The sequence below is a fragment of the Euprymna scolopes genome, chromosome 6 (genome assembly GCF_053919585.1).
Source record: "Euprymna scolopes isolate OS-2025 chromosome 6, ASM5391958v1, whole genome shotgun sequence".
NCBI classification, from domain to species: Eukaryota; Metazoa; Mollusca; class Cephalopoda; order Sepiida; family Sepiolidae; genus Euprymna; species Euprymna scolopes.
The window spans coordinates 175,903,489-175,916,542 of NC_136487.1; the positions used below are offsets into that span (position 1 = coordinate 175,903,489).

General features: G+C 38.6%; 1 protein-coding gene across 15 annotated transcripts in view; it reads left to right on the forward strand.

Annotated features, from left to right (window-relative positions):
• LOC145278112 (uncharacterized) overlaps positions 1–13,054 on the forward strand; it is a 274,399-nt gene that overhangs the window by 199,792 nt on the left and 61,553 nt on the right. For 12 of the 15 annotated variants that reach the window (XM_080130385.1, XM_080130390.1, XM_080130398.1 and 9 more), the window contains 2 exons: positions 5,643–5,786; positions 10,387–10,530. In XM_080130385.1, the coding sequence (XP_079986511.1) occupies positions 5,643–5,786; positions 10,387–10,530 (288 nt within the window). The remainder of the gene's footprint in view (positions 1–5,642; positions 5,787–10,386; positions 10,531–13,054) is intronic. The other 3 variants (XM_080130388.1, XM_080130399.1, XM_080130392.1) reach the window with 2 other exon arrangements.

Genomic DNA, 13,054 nt, shown 5'->3' on the forward strand with positions numbered 1-13,054 from the left:
ACAAACAACACAAAATATAGATGCCTTCATACTTCAATTGGAAATGCTTGCCAAAACATGTAACTTCGAAGCGGTTTCTGATGAAGAAAACAAAAATCAATACATTCGGGAGGCTTTCATCGGTGGAATTTCTTCTTCGTCCATCCGACAACGACTGTTAGAAAAACCCATCCTGACTTTACAAGACACATATGCCACGGCCAGATCTCTTGAACAAGCAGAAAAGCATTCGATAAGCTACGCAAATAACTTTACTGTAGCAGCTACAAATAATCCTTCGGGCTACAATCGTATAGCTGTGACTAAAGAAAATATGCATCCAAAAGGGGTTTGTTTTTTCTGTGGAAAATCACGTCATCCTCGATATTTATGTCCTGCACGAAACGCCGAATGTAAAAAATGCAAAAAAATGGTCATTGCGCTAAAGTGTGTAAATCTTCTATTTCTAACACTCATACTGCTGTTCTTTATGACGACTCTGACTACCCCTCACCTTCTCTATCCTGACTAGGAACTAACTCCAAAGATGTCACATTCACTCAATGCTAAATTAACGGGCACTTCGTGAACGCTATGGTGGACTCCGGCAGTGTAAAAACATTCATTAATGAAAATACTGCTAAAAAACTTAAACTCTTCACAATACCTAAAAACAAAACTATAGCTCTGGCTGCTTCCGATCAACATGCTAAAATAACTGGCGAAGCTGTCGTGGATTTAATACTGAAAGATAAAACCCATTCTGGAATAACAATTGAAATCATTGAAAACCTTTTCATTGATTTAATAATCGGAAAAGATATTTTAAAAAAATATAAAAAAGTAACACTTAAATTCGACGGTCCTAGAGACAAACTTATAATTGGAGCTATAAACACGAATAATTTTTTTCCTACCATAAACGTTCCACCCCCTCCTCTCTTTTCTAATCTTTCTCCTCATACTACTCCTATTGCGACAAAATCCCGACGTTACACTTTTGCCGCCAACAAATTCATAAAAGAAGAGACTGCTAGAATGTTGAAAGAAGGCATAATTGAACCTTCGATATCTCCGTGGCGAGCGCAAGTTCTTGTAACTTCGAATGAGAATCATAAGAAAAGAATGGTAGTTGACTACAGCGATACCATTAATAGATTCACGGAACTAGACGCTTACCCAATGCCTAATATCAATAAGATGGTAGACGACATCGCTCAATATAACATCTTCTCTACTCTCGACCTAAAATCTGCTTATCACCAAATACCTATAAATCATGCTGATCGTAAATTCACTGCGTTTGAAGTAAGTGGCAAACTTTTTCAATTTACTCGTCTTCCTTTTGGCGTCACCAATGGAGTAAGTGCTTTCCAGAGGAGCATAGACTATATTATAGAAAAAGAAAATCTAACCGATACCTTTGTGTATGTTGATAACGTAACTATATGCGGAAAAAATCAAGAAGAACACGATTACAATCTTCAAAAATTCTACAAAATTGCTAAACAATATAACATCACTTTAAATGAAAATAAAAGCATAATTTCTTCTAGTTCTATTACTCTACTCGGCTACACCATAGAAAATAATCAAATAGCTCCCGATTATCAAAGACTAAAACCATTACTCGAAATGCCACCTCCGCTGAATCTTAAATCTCAAAAAAGAATAGTTGGAATGTTTTCCTATTACTGCAAATTCATTAAAAAATTTTCTGATAAAATTTTATTACTAAATCAAAACAAAGAATTTGCACTACCTCCATCTGTATTAAAATCTTTTCAAACATTGAAAAATGATCTAAAAGACGCCACTTTAATAACGGTAGATCCAAATAAAGAATTTGAAGTAGAAACGGACGCTAGTAACTATTGCATTGCTGCAACACTAAATCAAGAAGGTCGTCCTATTGCATTTTTTTCAAGAACTCTCAATACTAACGAAATTAAGCACCATGCAGTAGAAAAAGAGGCAGCCGCTATTGTAGAAGCTCTCCGTAAGTGGCGACATTTTCTACTCGGCAGGCACTTTAAAGTCATCACAGATCAGAAGAGCATCAGCTTCATATTCGACAATAAAAGAAAATCAAAAATTAAGAATGACAAAATATGTCGTTGGCGTATAGAATTATCCCAATACAATTTCACTATAGTTTATCGACCTGGACCTGAAAATATTGCTGCTGACACATTCTCTCGCATCTCTGCTCTTACTTACAACCTACAAGATCTTCGTGATTTACATAAACAATTATGTCATCCTGGTGTTTCAAGACTAAGCCATTTTATAAGAACGAGGAACCTCCCTTTTACTTTGGATCAAATTAAGAATATTACTGACTCTTGCTCATCCTGTCAATTACTGAAACCCAAATTCGCCAATACCAATGGAGGGACTCTCATTCAAGCCATATTACCTTTTCAACGATTAAATCTTGATTTTAAAGGCCCTCTACCTACTTCTATACATGGCAACAAATATCTACTTACTCTAATTGATGAGTATTCCCATTTTCCTTTCGCTTTTCCTTGCAGAGATATGACAAGCAAAACCATTATCCACTGTCTAAACAAACTCTTTTCAATTTTTGGTTTGCCTGACATGATACATACTGACAGTGCTTCTGATTTCTTAGCAAGAGAAATAAAGGATTTTTTACACAAAAAAGGAATTGCTACTTCTAAAACAAGTAGGTATCATCCTGAAGGTAATGGACAGATTGAAAAACTCAACGGTACCTTATGGAAGGCCATTCAAACAACATTACATTCTAATCAAATGAAACTACCTTATTGGGAAGACATACTACCGGACGCACTTCATTCAATTAGATCATTACTTTGTACTGCCACTAATATGACTCCCCATGATAGACTATTTAAATATAGTCGTAAATCTGCTTCCGGAATTTCAATTCCTTCTTGGGTTAAACCAGGCCCAATATATATTAGAAACCACACTAAAACAAGTAAACATGACCCTCCTGTAACGCCTGCCACCCTAATAGATGTCAACCCCCACTACGCTTATGTTCAACTACCTTCTGGTACTGAAACCACTGTCAACGTTCGAGACTTAGCTCCAAACTCATCAAATGAAGAAAACTCTAATAATAATCCTACTACTTCATAGACTTTATTTGAACCTTCTACTAATGAAAACATTGGTCATGAGGAAGACAAAAATCAATCGTCTGATCTTGAAGAAAATCAGATTTCACTAAAAAATAATACTGAAAATCAGCATTCCTGCCAATCTGTGCGGAGGTCGTCCCGAGTTCGACAATTCCCTAGTAAATATAAGGATTTTGTGACTAAATACTGAAAAAACTGCAGTTTGGGTTCATATGTTATTTGTAAATAAAATGATTCTTATGTGATTGTAAAAAAAAAAAAAAAAAAAAAAAAATTTGTCTATAATTAATTACCCCTTACTTGAATACTTTAGGACGGGGAAAATGTTATGATTTAATTTGTTGTTAAGAGTTATCCCCCTTGGGATTGACATTCATAATAAAAGCGCCCTATGTTTCATTTTCCCGCTCGATCCTTTCAAGAGCGTACGTGTATTTTACAGTTAATAAAACCTTTCTAAAAGGCAATTCTTTACTTACTGATACTATTCACTTCACTGGCAAAACATTTTAGACAAGAATTTTACAAATGACATACAGAAACCAATGTCTGCCTTAGCTGTATTTTCCAAGAGGAGCGGGAGATATGGGTCACTCGGAGATCATCCATAATCATTGTGCCAATATTGTGAGCATCGGACGATATTTAATGAAGTCCCGAAATCGAACATTGAAATTGTACATCAATATCACGAAACAAGAGCCAGCAGTATATCCTTCATTACAAGACTGATCAAACATTTAAGACAAGATTGTTTTACTGTTATGATGTATCCGTTGGAAAGGATAACGAGAAGACTCAAAAACAGTGAAATGAATAATAGATTAAACTGAAAATACAGAAACGATATTAGTTGAGTGAGAACTAAGCTCAACTGAAAGAGAAAGTAAAGTTACGACGGTCTCCCTTTCTGAGTCGCGTTTAGACTGCTGAAAAGCAAAACCTGGCCACCGGAAGTGACGCCAGGAATAATCCATTGGTAGAATCTTTAGTGGTGTAATCTCAACACTTACAGATGAGAAAGAATGAGAAAACTAGTCTGCTACGAAAATAGCGCAAAAGAGTCATTGAAACCCCAATTGTATAACACAAAAAAAATGGGCCAACCAACAGCATATCACCTATATTTTGGATGAATCTATTTAGGAATATATAGATAAAGAAGACTCTATAGTCTGACTAAAAAGAAGATCGCTCCACTCCAATCAGGAGAAGATTGTAATGGCTGCCCAAAATAAAGGTTCGATAGCTAAAACTTTTAAGAAAACGAGTAGGGCTGTGACAACAGAATATTCTTTTCATTCTTTTAACTCTTAAGTATATATCCAACAGTAACACACAGTCACTCCATCAAGAACCACATCAGTCTATATAAAAACATATAAGATATTAACGGATATATACTTTAGAGTACAAACAATAAAACGAATATGCTGTTGTCACAGTCCTAAAAATTAGTAGTTTAAATAATAACAAGTGTAAGTTCTGGCCCATAAAATTAGATAGTGTGTGCTACCTGACATCTAGTTTGAATATTCTACTGGGGGAAGACTGCTGTATGTATGCAACACAAATAATTGTGTAAATATTGTAACTGGACGATCTGTAAAATATTGAATATCAAATGTAGCAGCAAATCTTGGGAACATGTTTACCAGAAAGAACAGTTGGAAATAAGTTATACACCATCTACTATGACTATGCAATTCCTACAACTGCATACCTGGCACTTTTAAGTGTAAATAAAGTTATAACTATAGATTTGTGAAGCGAAATAATAATGAATATTTGTATTGATTTGTTTGTTTGTTTGTTTGGGATGGGTTACAGAGCTCCATTGACAAATGTATAAGTTTTTTTATTACATTCTCACACCATACAAGGCACAGCACCACTTTGGTGTAGTGGGCTATTATCAGAGACATAATTTGTAAGGATACTATTTAGGGAGTTGGGCAAAAAGATGTCTGTTCACATTACACTTGAATTTCTGCATGTCAGTACAGTTGGAGAAACAGGAATTCGGAAGGGAAGTCCAAAGTCTAGCAGTTCTGGGAAGAAACTATTAGAGTAGAAGGCTTTCTTACATCTATATATCTCTACTGTGTAGGTGTGGGATTTTGCTGTTTATATAGGGTATTTACGTCGAGGTGGTACCATGCCATATTGTTTAGTATTGATTTATATCCCGTGATCTACCTTTCAGAAAGTTATTAATATAATTAAGATAATAATGAAATAGATTGGAGTTTTAATATTTCAACCAACAAGCATCGCATTAAAATGTAATACTTATAAGATTCTTAGTTATTCAAGCACGCATTTATTGTAGCCAATAAACACGCGCATCTCTTTTTTTTATTGTTTTGATAAGAGTGTACACTAATTAAACGATATCCCCGAGTAGCATTCGAGTCTTTATACGTGGTGTCTCTTTTTATAATCGATAAATTGTCTCTAACACATAACTGATGTTAGATATAGATTATCTTTTAATTCTTTCTTATTTTTATTATATCCATATAGGAAAGGTTTGCCAAGATGGATTCTATGGTCCTGACTGTCAATACAGGTGTGGACATTGCAAACATATGTCACAATGTGACAAAGATTCTGGTATTTGCAAGACCGGTTGCGCTGCAGGATGGATAGGACAATATTGTAAAGAACGTAAGTAAAAAGTTTTCCTTCTTTTCTTTATCATGTACGTAACTGTGTTTTAAATAAATAACTTTGTACAGAACCTCCTCTCACCGATGTCGTAATTCGAATCACCTCTTAAGTTCACTGTGTTCTCTGAGCTTCAAATAACATGAAGGGATGGCAAATTATGACGTAAATTATTATATAGTTAAAAATTGCTGCTTTCTAGGTCAGAATCTCTTCCATCAAATACTTATCGTTAGCAATTTTTTTACCTTTAAAATTAGTTTTAACTCTTTACATCAAATGGCTTCATGTAGCAGCAAATCTTGGGAGCATGTTTACCAGAAAGAACAGTTGGAAATAAGTTATACACCATCTACTATGACTATGCAATTCCTACAACTGCATACCTGGCACTTTTAAGTGTAAATAAAGTTATAACTATAGATTTGTGAAGCAAAATAATAATGAATATTTGCATTGATTTGTTTGTTTGTTTGTTTGTTTGGGATTGGTTACAGAGCTCCACTGACAAATGTATAAGTTTTTTTTATTACATTCTCACACCAGACAAGGGGCAGTACCACTTTGGTGTAGTGGGCTACTATCAGAGACATAATTTGTAAGGATACTATTTAGGGAGTTGAGCAAAAAGATGTCTGTTCACATTACACTTAAATTTCTGCATGTTAGTACAGTTGGAGAAGCAGGAACTCGGAAGGGAATTCCAAAGTCTAGCAGTTCTGGGAAGAAACTATTAGAGTAAAAGGCTTTCTTACATCTATATATCTCTACTGTGTAGGTGTGGGATTTTGCTGTTTATATGGGGTATTTACGTCGAGGTGGTACTATGCCTCTTCTGCAGGCCTTCCTTTCGAAAAGAAGGGGTACCCGCCTTTCTCCTCCCTCAGCTGCCCGTTGTCAGCCAGTTGGGTTTCAGAGAGCGCAGGTATGTCAATCTGGAACCTCCTTAGCTCTCTTGAGATAATGGCAGTTCTTCTTTCGGGTCGATCACTTGTTTTGTTGTCCATGAGGGTCCTCACATTCCAGGTTCCAAAATATAGGCGTAGGTTTTCTTTCTTTTTCCGACCGCGTGGTGGTGATCCCTCTGGATGCGTTAGTCCAGACGGGGTTTTTTGAGGCAGGCTATATTTAGGGGTACCTTTTCTACCCCCCTCCCCTACTGGGGTGAGCAGAGTGGATCCTAAACAGGGCTGCTCAGTCATGGATGCAGCTGCCGAAAAACTCGGTCCGTGAGGTTAGCGACTGAATCTGGCACCCACCGCCTATGTGCCAGGTTGTAGCTAGGAGCTGCCAGACTACACTGTCCTGCTCCCGTCACCACTTCCTGGTCGCCACAGGACTTTTTATATCCGGGAATTTAAGCGGGGCTCTCTCTGCCTCAGTCCGGGAGCTTAATGACTAAAACTGTCAAAAGACTTTTCCATCCATGATGTAGAATAGGATGTGTTCCCTTTCGGGAGAACGCCTGCGCGTGATGTCTTTTAACGTGGGGAGACTGATGCGCCTGCAGCCACCACACGGCCCCTTGGCAGAGGAGGGCCTGATTCCAATGGCATAGAGTACCACGACGACTGGAGACTCTCTTCTGCTGCAGCCTTCATCCGCCTTCAGTGCCGTTGTGTCATTATTGTCATCATCCGCCGCATCAGCCGTTGAGGTCTTTTGGATTACTCTTTGTCTGGAACCTCCCCTTCAACCTTACCGCCATGGGTGGCCCTACCAGGAGCCTAGGCTCCGGACGGCATCGCTCTCAGGTTCATCGGAACACACAAGGTTCTCCACCACGACAAGGTGGCGATCCAGGGAGAACGTATCCATAGCGTGGGCTTTGCTATAAAGAACAGCCTCATCCGCTACCTCAATGAGCCTTCTGTGGGCATCAACGAACGCCTAATGACCATGCGCCTGATGCTTGCGGGCAGCCAAATGGCCACTGTGATTAGTGCGTATGCTCCGACGCTTGATGCGCATGATGAAATAAAGGAGACCGTTTATGCTGACCTTGACACCATTTTATCCGGGGCCCCCATGGGGGACAAGATAATCCTACTTGGAGACTTCAATGCCAGAGTGGGACGAGACCATCAGCACTGGAGAGTAACGCTTGGAAGAGAGGGGGTTGGGAACATTAACTCAAATGGTACACTCCTACTGACAAAGTGCTTAGAACATAACCTGATCATCACGAACACACTTTTCCGACAAAAAAAAACGCATTCAAAACATCATGGATGCACCCTCGAAGTAAAATCAGACACCTCATTGACTATGTCATTGTCCGTGCCAAAGACCGCTGTGATGTGCTGAACACCAGGGCAATGACCAGTACAGACAATTGTTGGACCGACCACCATCTTATTCGCTCCATCATGTCTATCCATTTAATGCGGAAGCAAAGGATGCAAAAAAGACAGAGCCGACCAAAGCTCAACATCGAGCAGCTGGGCGATATCACCTACCAACAACACCTCCAGGCGGCTCTTAGTGCGGACCTGCCCAAGCAGTATCCGCATGATGCTGAAGAGCACTGGGACAAGCTGTCCTCTGCCATCATGGACTCCAGTATAAGCATCCTAGGACAGAAAAAGCGGAAACATCAGGATTGGTACGATGAAAACGATACCGAAGTCCAACAGCTTATAGACATCAAGAGGCAAACTTTTATCACCTGGCAGAATAACATCAATTGCAAGGTTAAAAGAGCTGCCCATGCCAAGGCTAAAGCGGCTGTCCAATCGACGGTCAGGAAGCTGAAGAACCTCTGGTGGATGAAGAAGGCTCAGGAGATCCAGCAGTTTGCTGACTCTGGGGACACCAGAGGATTCTTTGAAGCCACAAAAGTGGTATACGGCCCCAGCTACCGTTCTGTGACCCCCCTTCAGTCTAAGGATGGGCTCACGCTGCTGAAAGGAAAGGGGGAAATAACAAATAGATGGAAAGAGCATTACGAGGATCTTCTGAACAGGGACACAACTCCAGAGATGGAGGCCCTTGAAAAACTCCCTCAACAGCCCATAATTGAGAGAATGGGAGAACCACCCAGTCTGGAAGAGGTGCGGGATGCAATTAGGAAGATGAAAAACAACAAGGCGGCTGGTTCTGACGGCATCCCATCAGAAGTCCTGAAGAAAGGTCGAACGAACACCCTATCCATTATGGAGCTACAGTATGCAGACGATAACGCCCTTGTAGCCCTCTCAGTAGAGGACATACAGTGTACACTGGTTGCCTTCACGAAGGCGTACAAACAGCTAGGACTAGTAATCAATATAAAAAAACTCAAATCCTCCATCAATCACCACCAAACAGTAATCCAGTCTCACCCCCAAACATCTCCATCGACAACGCTAGACTGGAAAATGTGGACCACTTCCCATACCTAGGCAGCATCCTATCATCAAAAGCCAACATAGATGATGAAATACAACACCGTCTCAGCTGTGCCAGTGGGGCTTTCTCAAGGCTAAGGAAGAGAGTATTTGAGAACCGTGACCTTCTGGCAAAGACCAAAATCATGGTATACAAAGCTGTCTTGCTGCCCACTCTTCTCTATGGATCGGAGACCTGGACCACATACAGGAGGCACGTAAAAACCCTGGAGACGTACCACCAAAGATGCCTCCGAAAAATCCTCAGAATCAGTTCGAAGGACCGACGCAACAACACCAGCGTCCTGAGTGAAGCTGACATTCCTACTATCACCGCTACTGTTGCTCAACGCCAGCTCATATGGACTGGTCATGTTGTCCGAATGCCGGAACTCCGCCTCCCAAAAGAGATTTTCTACTCTCAGCTTGTTGAGGGAAAGCGTGCCCAGGGTGGCCAAAAGATGAGGTATAAGGACAACATCAAAGTAAATCTAAAGCGGTTTCACATGGACCTTGAGACATGGGAGAACGTGGCTGGGAGCAGGTTGGCATGGAGGAGAGCTGTCCACAAAGGTGCTGCGCTTTATAGTAGTGACCTAAATAAAGCTGCTGAGGATAAGCGCAAGCACAGAAAGGACAGATTATCAACCAGACACACCCAACCCCACCCCACCCCACCACTACCTTAACCTGCCCAAATTGCACAAAACAAATTGGGTCTAGGATTGGGCTCTATGCTCACTTGAGGACACACAGAAGCCAGAATGGAGGACAGTCTTACTCGGACACTAGTGACCGCCGATGATGATGATGATGGTACCATGCCATATTGTTTAGTATTGCTTTATATCCCGTGATCTACCTTTCAGAAAGTTATTAATATAATAAAGATAATAATGAAATAGATTGGAGTTTTAATATTTCCACCAACAAGCATCGCATTAAAATGAAATACTTATAAATAGTTTCTTAGTTATTCAAGCACGCATATATTGTAGCCAATAAACACGCGCATCTCTTTTTTTGTATTGTTTTGACAAGAGTGTACACTAATTAAACGATATCCTCGAGTAGCATTCGAGTCTTTATACGTGGTGTCTCTTTTTATAAAAACTGTATTTTGATAATTGTTACGTAGACACATTGTTATCGATAAATTTTCTCTAAGACATAATTGATGTTAGATATAGATTATCTTTTAATTCTTTCTTATTTTTATTATATCCATATAGGAAAGATTTGTCAAGATGGATTCTATGGTCCTGACTGTCAATACAGGTGTGGACATTGCAAAGATATGTCACAATGTGACAAAGATTCTGGTATTTGCAAGACCGGTTGCGCTGCAGGATGGATAGGACAATATTGTAAACAACGTAAGTAAAAAGTTTTCCTTCTTTTCTTTATCATGTAAGTAATTGTGTTTTAAATAAATAACTTTGTACAGAACCTCCTCTCACCGATGTCGTAATTCGAACCACCTCTTAATTCACTGTGTTCTCTTAGCTTCAAATAACATGAAGGGATGGCAAATTATGACGTAAATTATTATGTAGTTAATATAATCGGACATTTATTCCTGGTTTGAGTCTCATAGATTTCTTACTAACTCAATCTCACATTATAATTTAAGGAGAGTCGAAAGTGAGTCTTGGTTTTGCTTTGGCAATCTCGTAACTCTCGCTTCTCTTTTTTTGTCTTGAGTCGTCGTGTTGCATGAACGATGTTTTTGACAAAGAGCGAAACATTGCTGCTTTCTAGGTAAGAATTCCTACCATCAAATACTTATCGTTAGCAATTTTTTTACCTTTAAAATTAGTTTTAACTCTTTACATCAAATGGCTTAATGCCTTGGCTTGAGCGATTTCCTTAAAAAATGAGGGAATAAGTAAAACGAAAGATTTGAAAACAAAACAAATTTAAAATGTTTTTCATATCTTCTATCTGGCTGCGTTCATATGTAAACAAGAGCCAGCTGAACTAACCTTCATCACGAAACTGGCCAAACATTTTAGACAAGAATCTTACAAATGGCATACAGAAACCAATGTCTGCCTTGGCTGTATTTTCCAAGAGGAGCGGGAGATATAGGTCACTCGGAGATCATCCATAATCATTGTGCCAATATTGTGAGCATCGGATAATATTTAATGAAGTCCCGAAATCGAACATTGAAATTGTACATCAATATCACGAAACAAGAGCCAGCAGAATATCCTTCATCACCAGACTGATCAAACATTTAAGACAAGATTGTTTTACTGTTATGATGTATCCGTTGGAAAGGATAACGAGAAGACTCGGAAACAGTGAAATGAATAATAGATTCAACTGAAAATACAGAAACGATATTAGTTGAGTGAGAACTAAGCTCAACTGAAAGACAAAGTAAAGTTACGACGGTCTCCCTTTCTGAGTCGCGTTTAGACTGCTGAAAAGCAAAACCTGGCCACCGGAAGTGACGCCAGGAATAATCCATTGGTAGAATCTTTAGTGGTGCCATCTCAACACTTACAGATGAGACAGAATCAGAAAACTAGTCTGCTACGAAAATAGCGCAAAAGAGTCATTGAAACCCAAATTGTATAACACAGAAAAAATGGGCCAACCAACAGCGTATCACCTATATTTTGGATGAATCTATTTAGGAATATATAGATAAAGCAGACTCTATAGACTGACTAAAAAGAAGATCGCTCCACTTCAATCAGGAGAAGATTGTAATGGCTGCCCAAAATAAAGGTTCGATAGCTAAAACTTTTAAGAAAACGAGTAGGGTTGTGACAACAGAATATTCTTTTCATTCTTTTAACTCTTAAGTATATATCACACAGTAAGACACAGTCAATCCACCAAGAACCACATCAGTCTATATAAAAACATGTAAGATATTAACGGATATATACTTTAGAGTACAAACAATAAAACGAATATGCTGTTGTCACAGTCCTAAAAATTAGTAGTCTAAATAATAACAAGTGTAAGTCCTGGCCCATAAAATTAGATAGTGTGTGCTACCTGACATATAGTTTGAAGATTCTGCTGGGGGACGATTGCTGTATGTATGCAACACAAATAATTGTGTAAATATCGAAACTGGACGATCTGTAAAATTTTGAATATCAAATGTAGCAGCAAATCTTGGGAACATGTTTACCAGAAAGAACAGTTGGAAATAAGTTATACACCATCTACTATTACTATGCAATTCCTACAACTGCATACCTGGCACTTTTAAGTGTAAATAAAGTTATAACTATAGATTTGTGAAGCAAAATAATAATGAATATTTGTATTGATTTGTTTGTTTGTTTGTTTGGGATTAGTTACAGAGCTCCATTGACAAATGTATAAGTTTATTTTATTACATTCTCACACCAGACAAGGCACAGCACCACTTTGGTGTAGTTGGCTATTATCAGAGACATAATTTGTAAGGATACTATTTAGGGAGTTGATCAAAAAGATGTCTGTTCACATTACACTTGAATTTCTGCATGTTAGTACAGTTGGAGAAGCAGGAATTCGGAAGGGAATTCCAAAGTCTAGCAGTTCTGAGGAAGAAACTATTAGAGTAGAAGGCTTTCTTACATCTATATATCTCTACTGTGTAGGTGTGGGATTTTGCTGTTTATATGGGGTATTTACGTCGATGTGGTACCATGCCATATTGTTTAGTATTGCTTTATATCCTGTGATCTACCTTTCAGAAAGTTATTAATATAATAAAGATAATAATGAAATAGATTGGAGTTTTAATATTTCAACCAACAAGCATCGCATTAAAATGTAATACTTATAAGATTCTAAGTTATTCAAGCACGCATTTATTGTAGCCAATAAACACGCGCATCTCTTTTTTTATTGTTTTGACAAGAGTGTACACTAATTAAACGATAT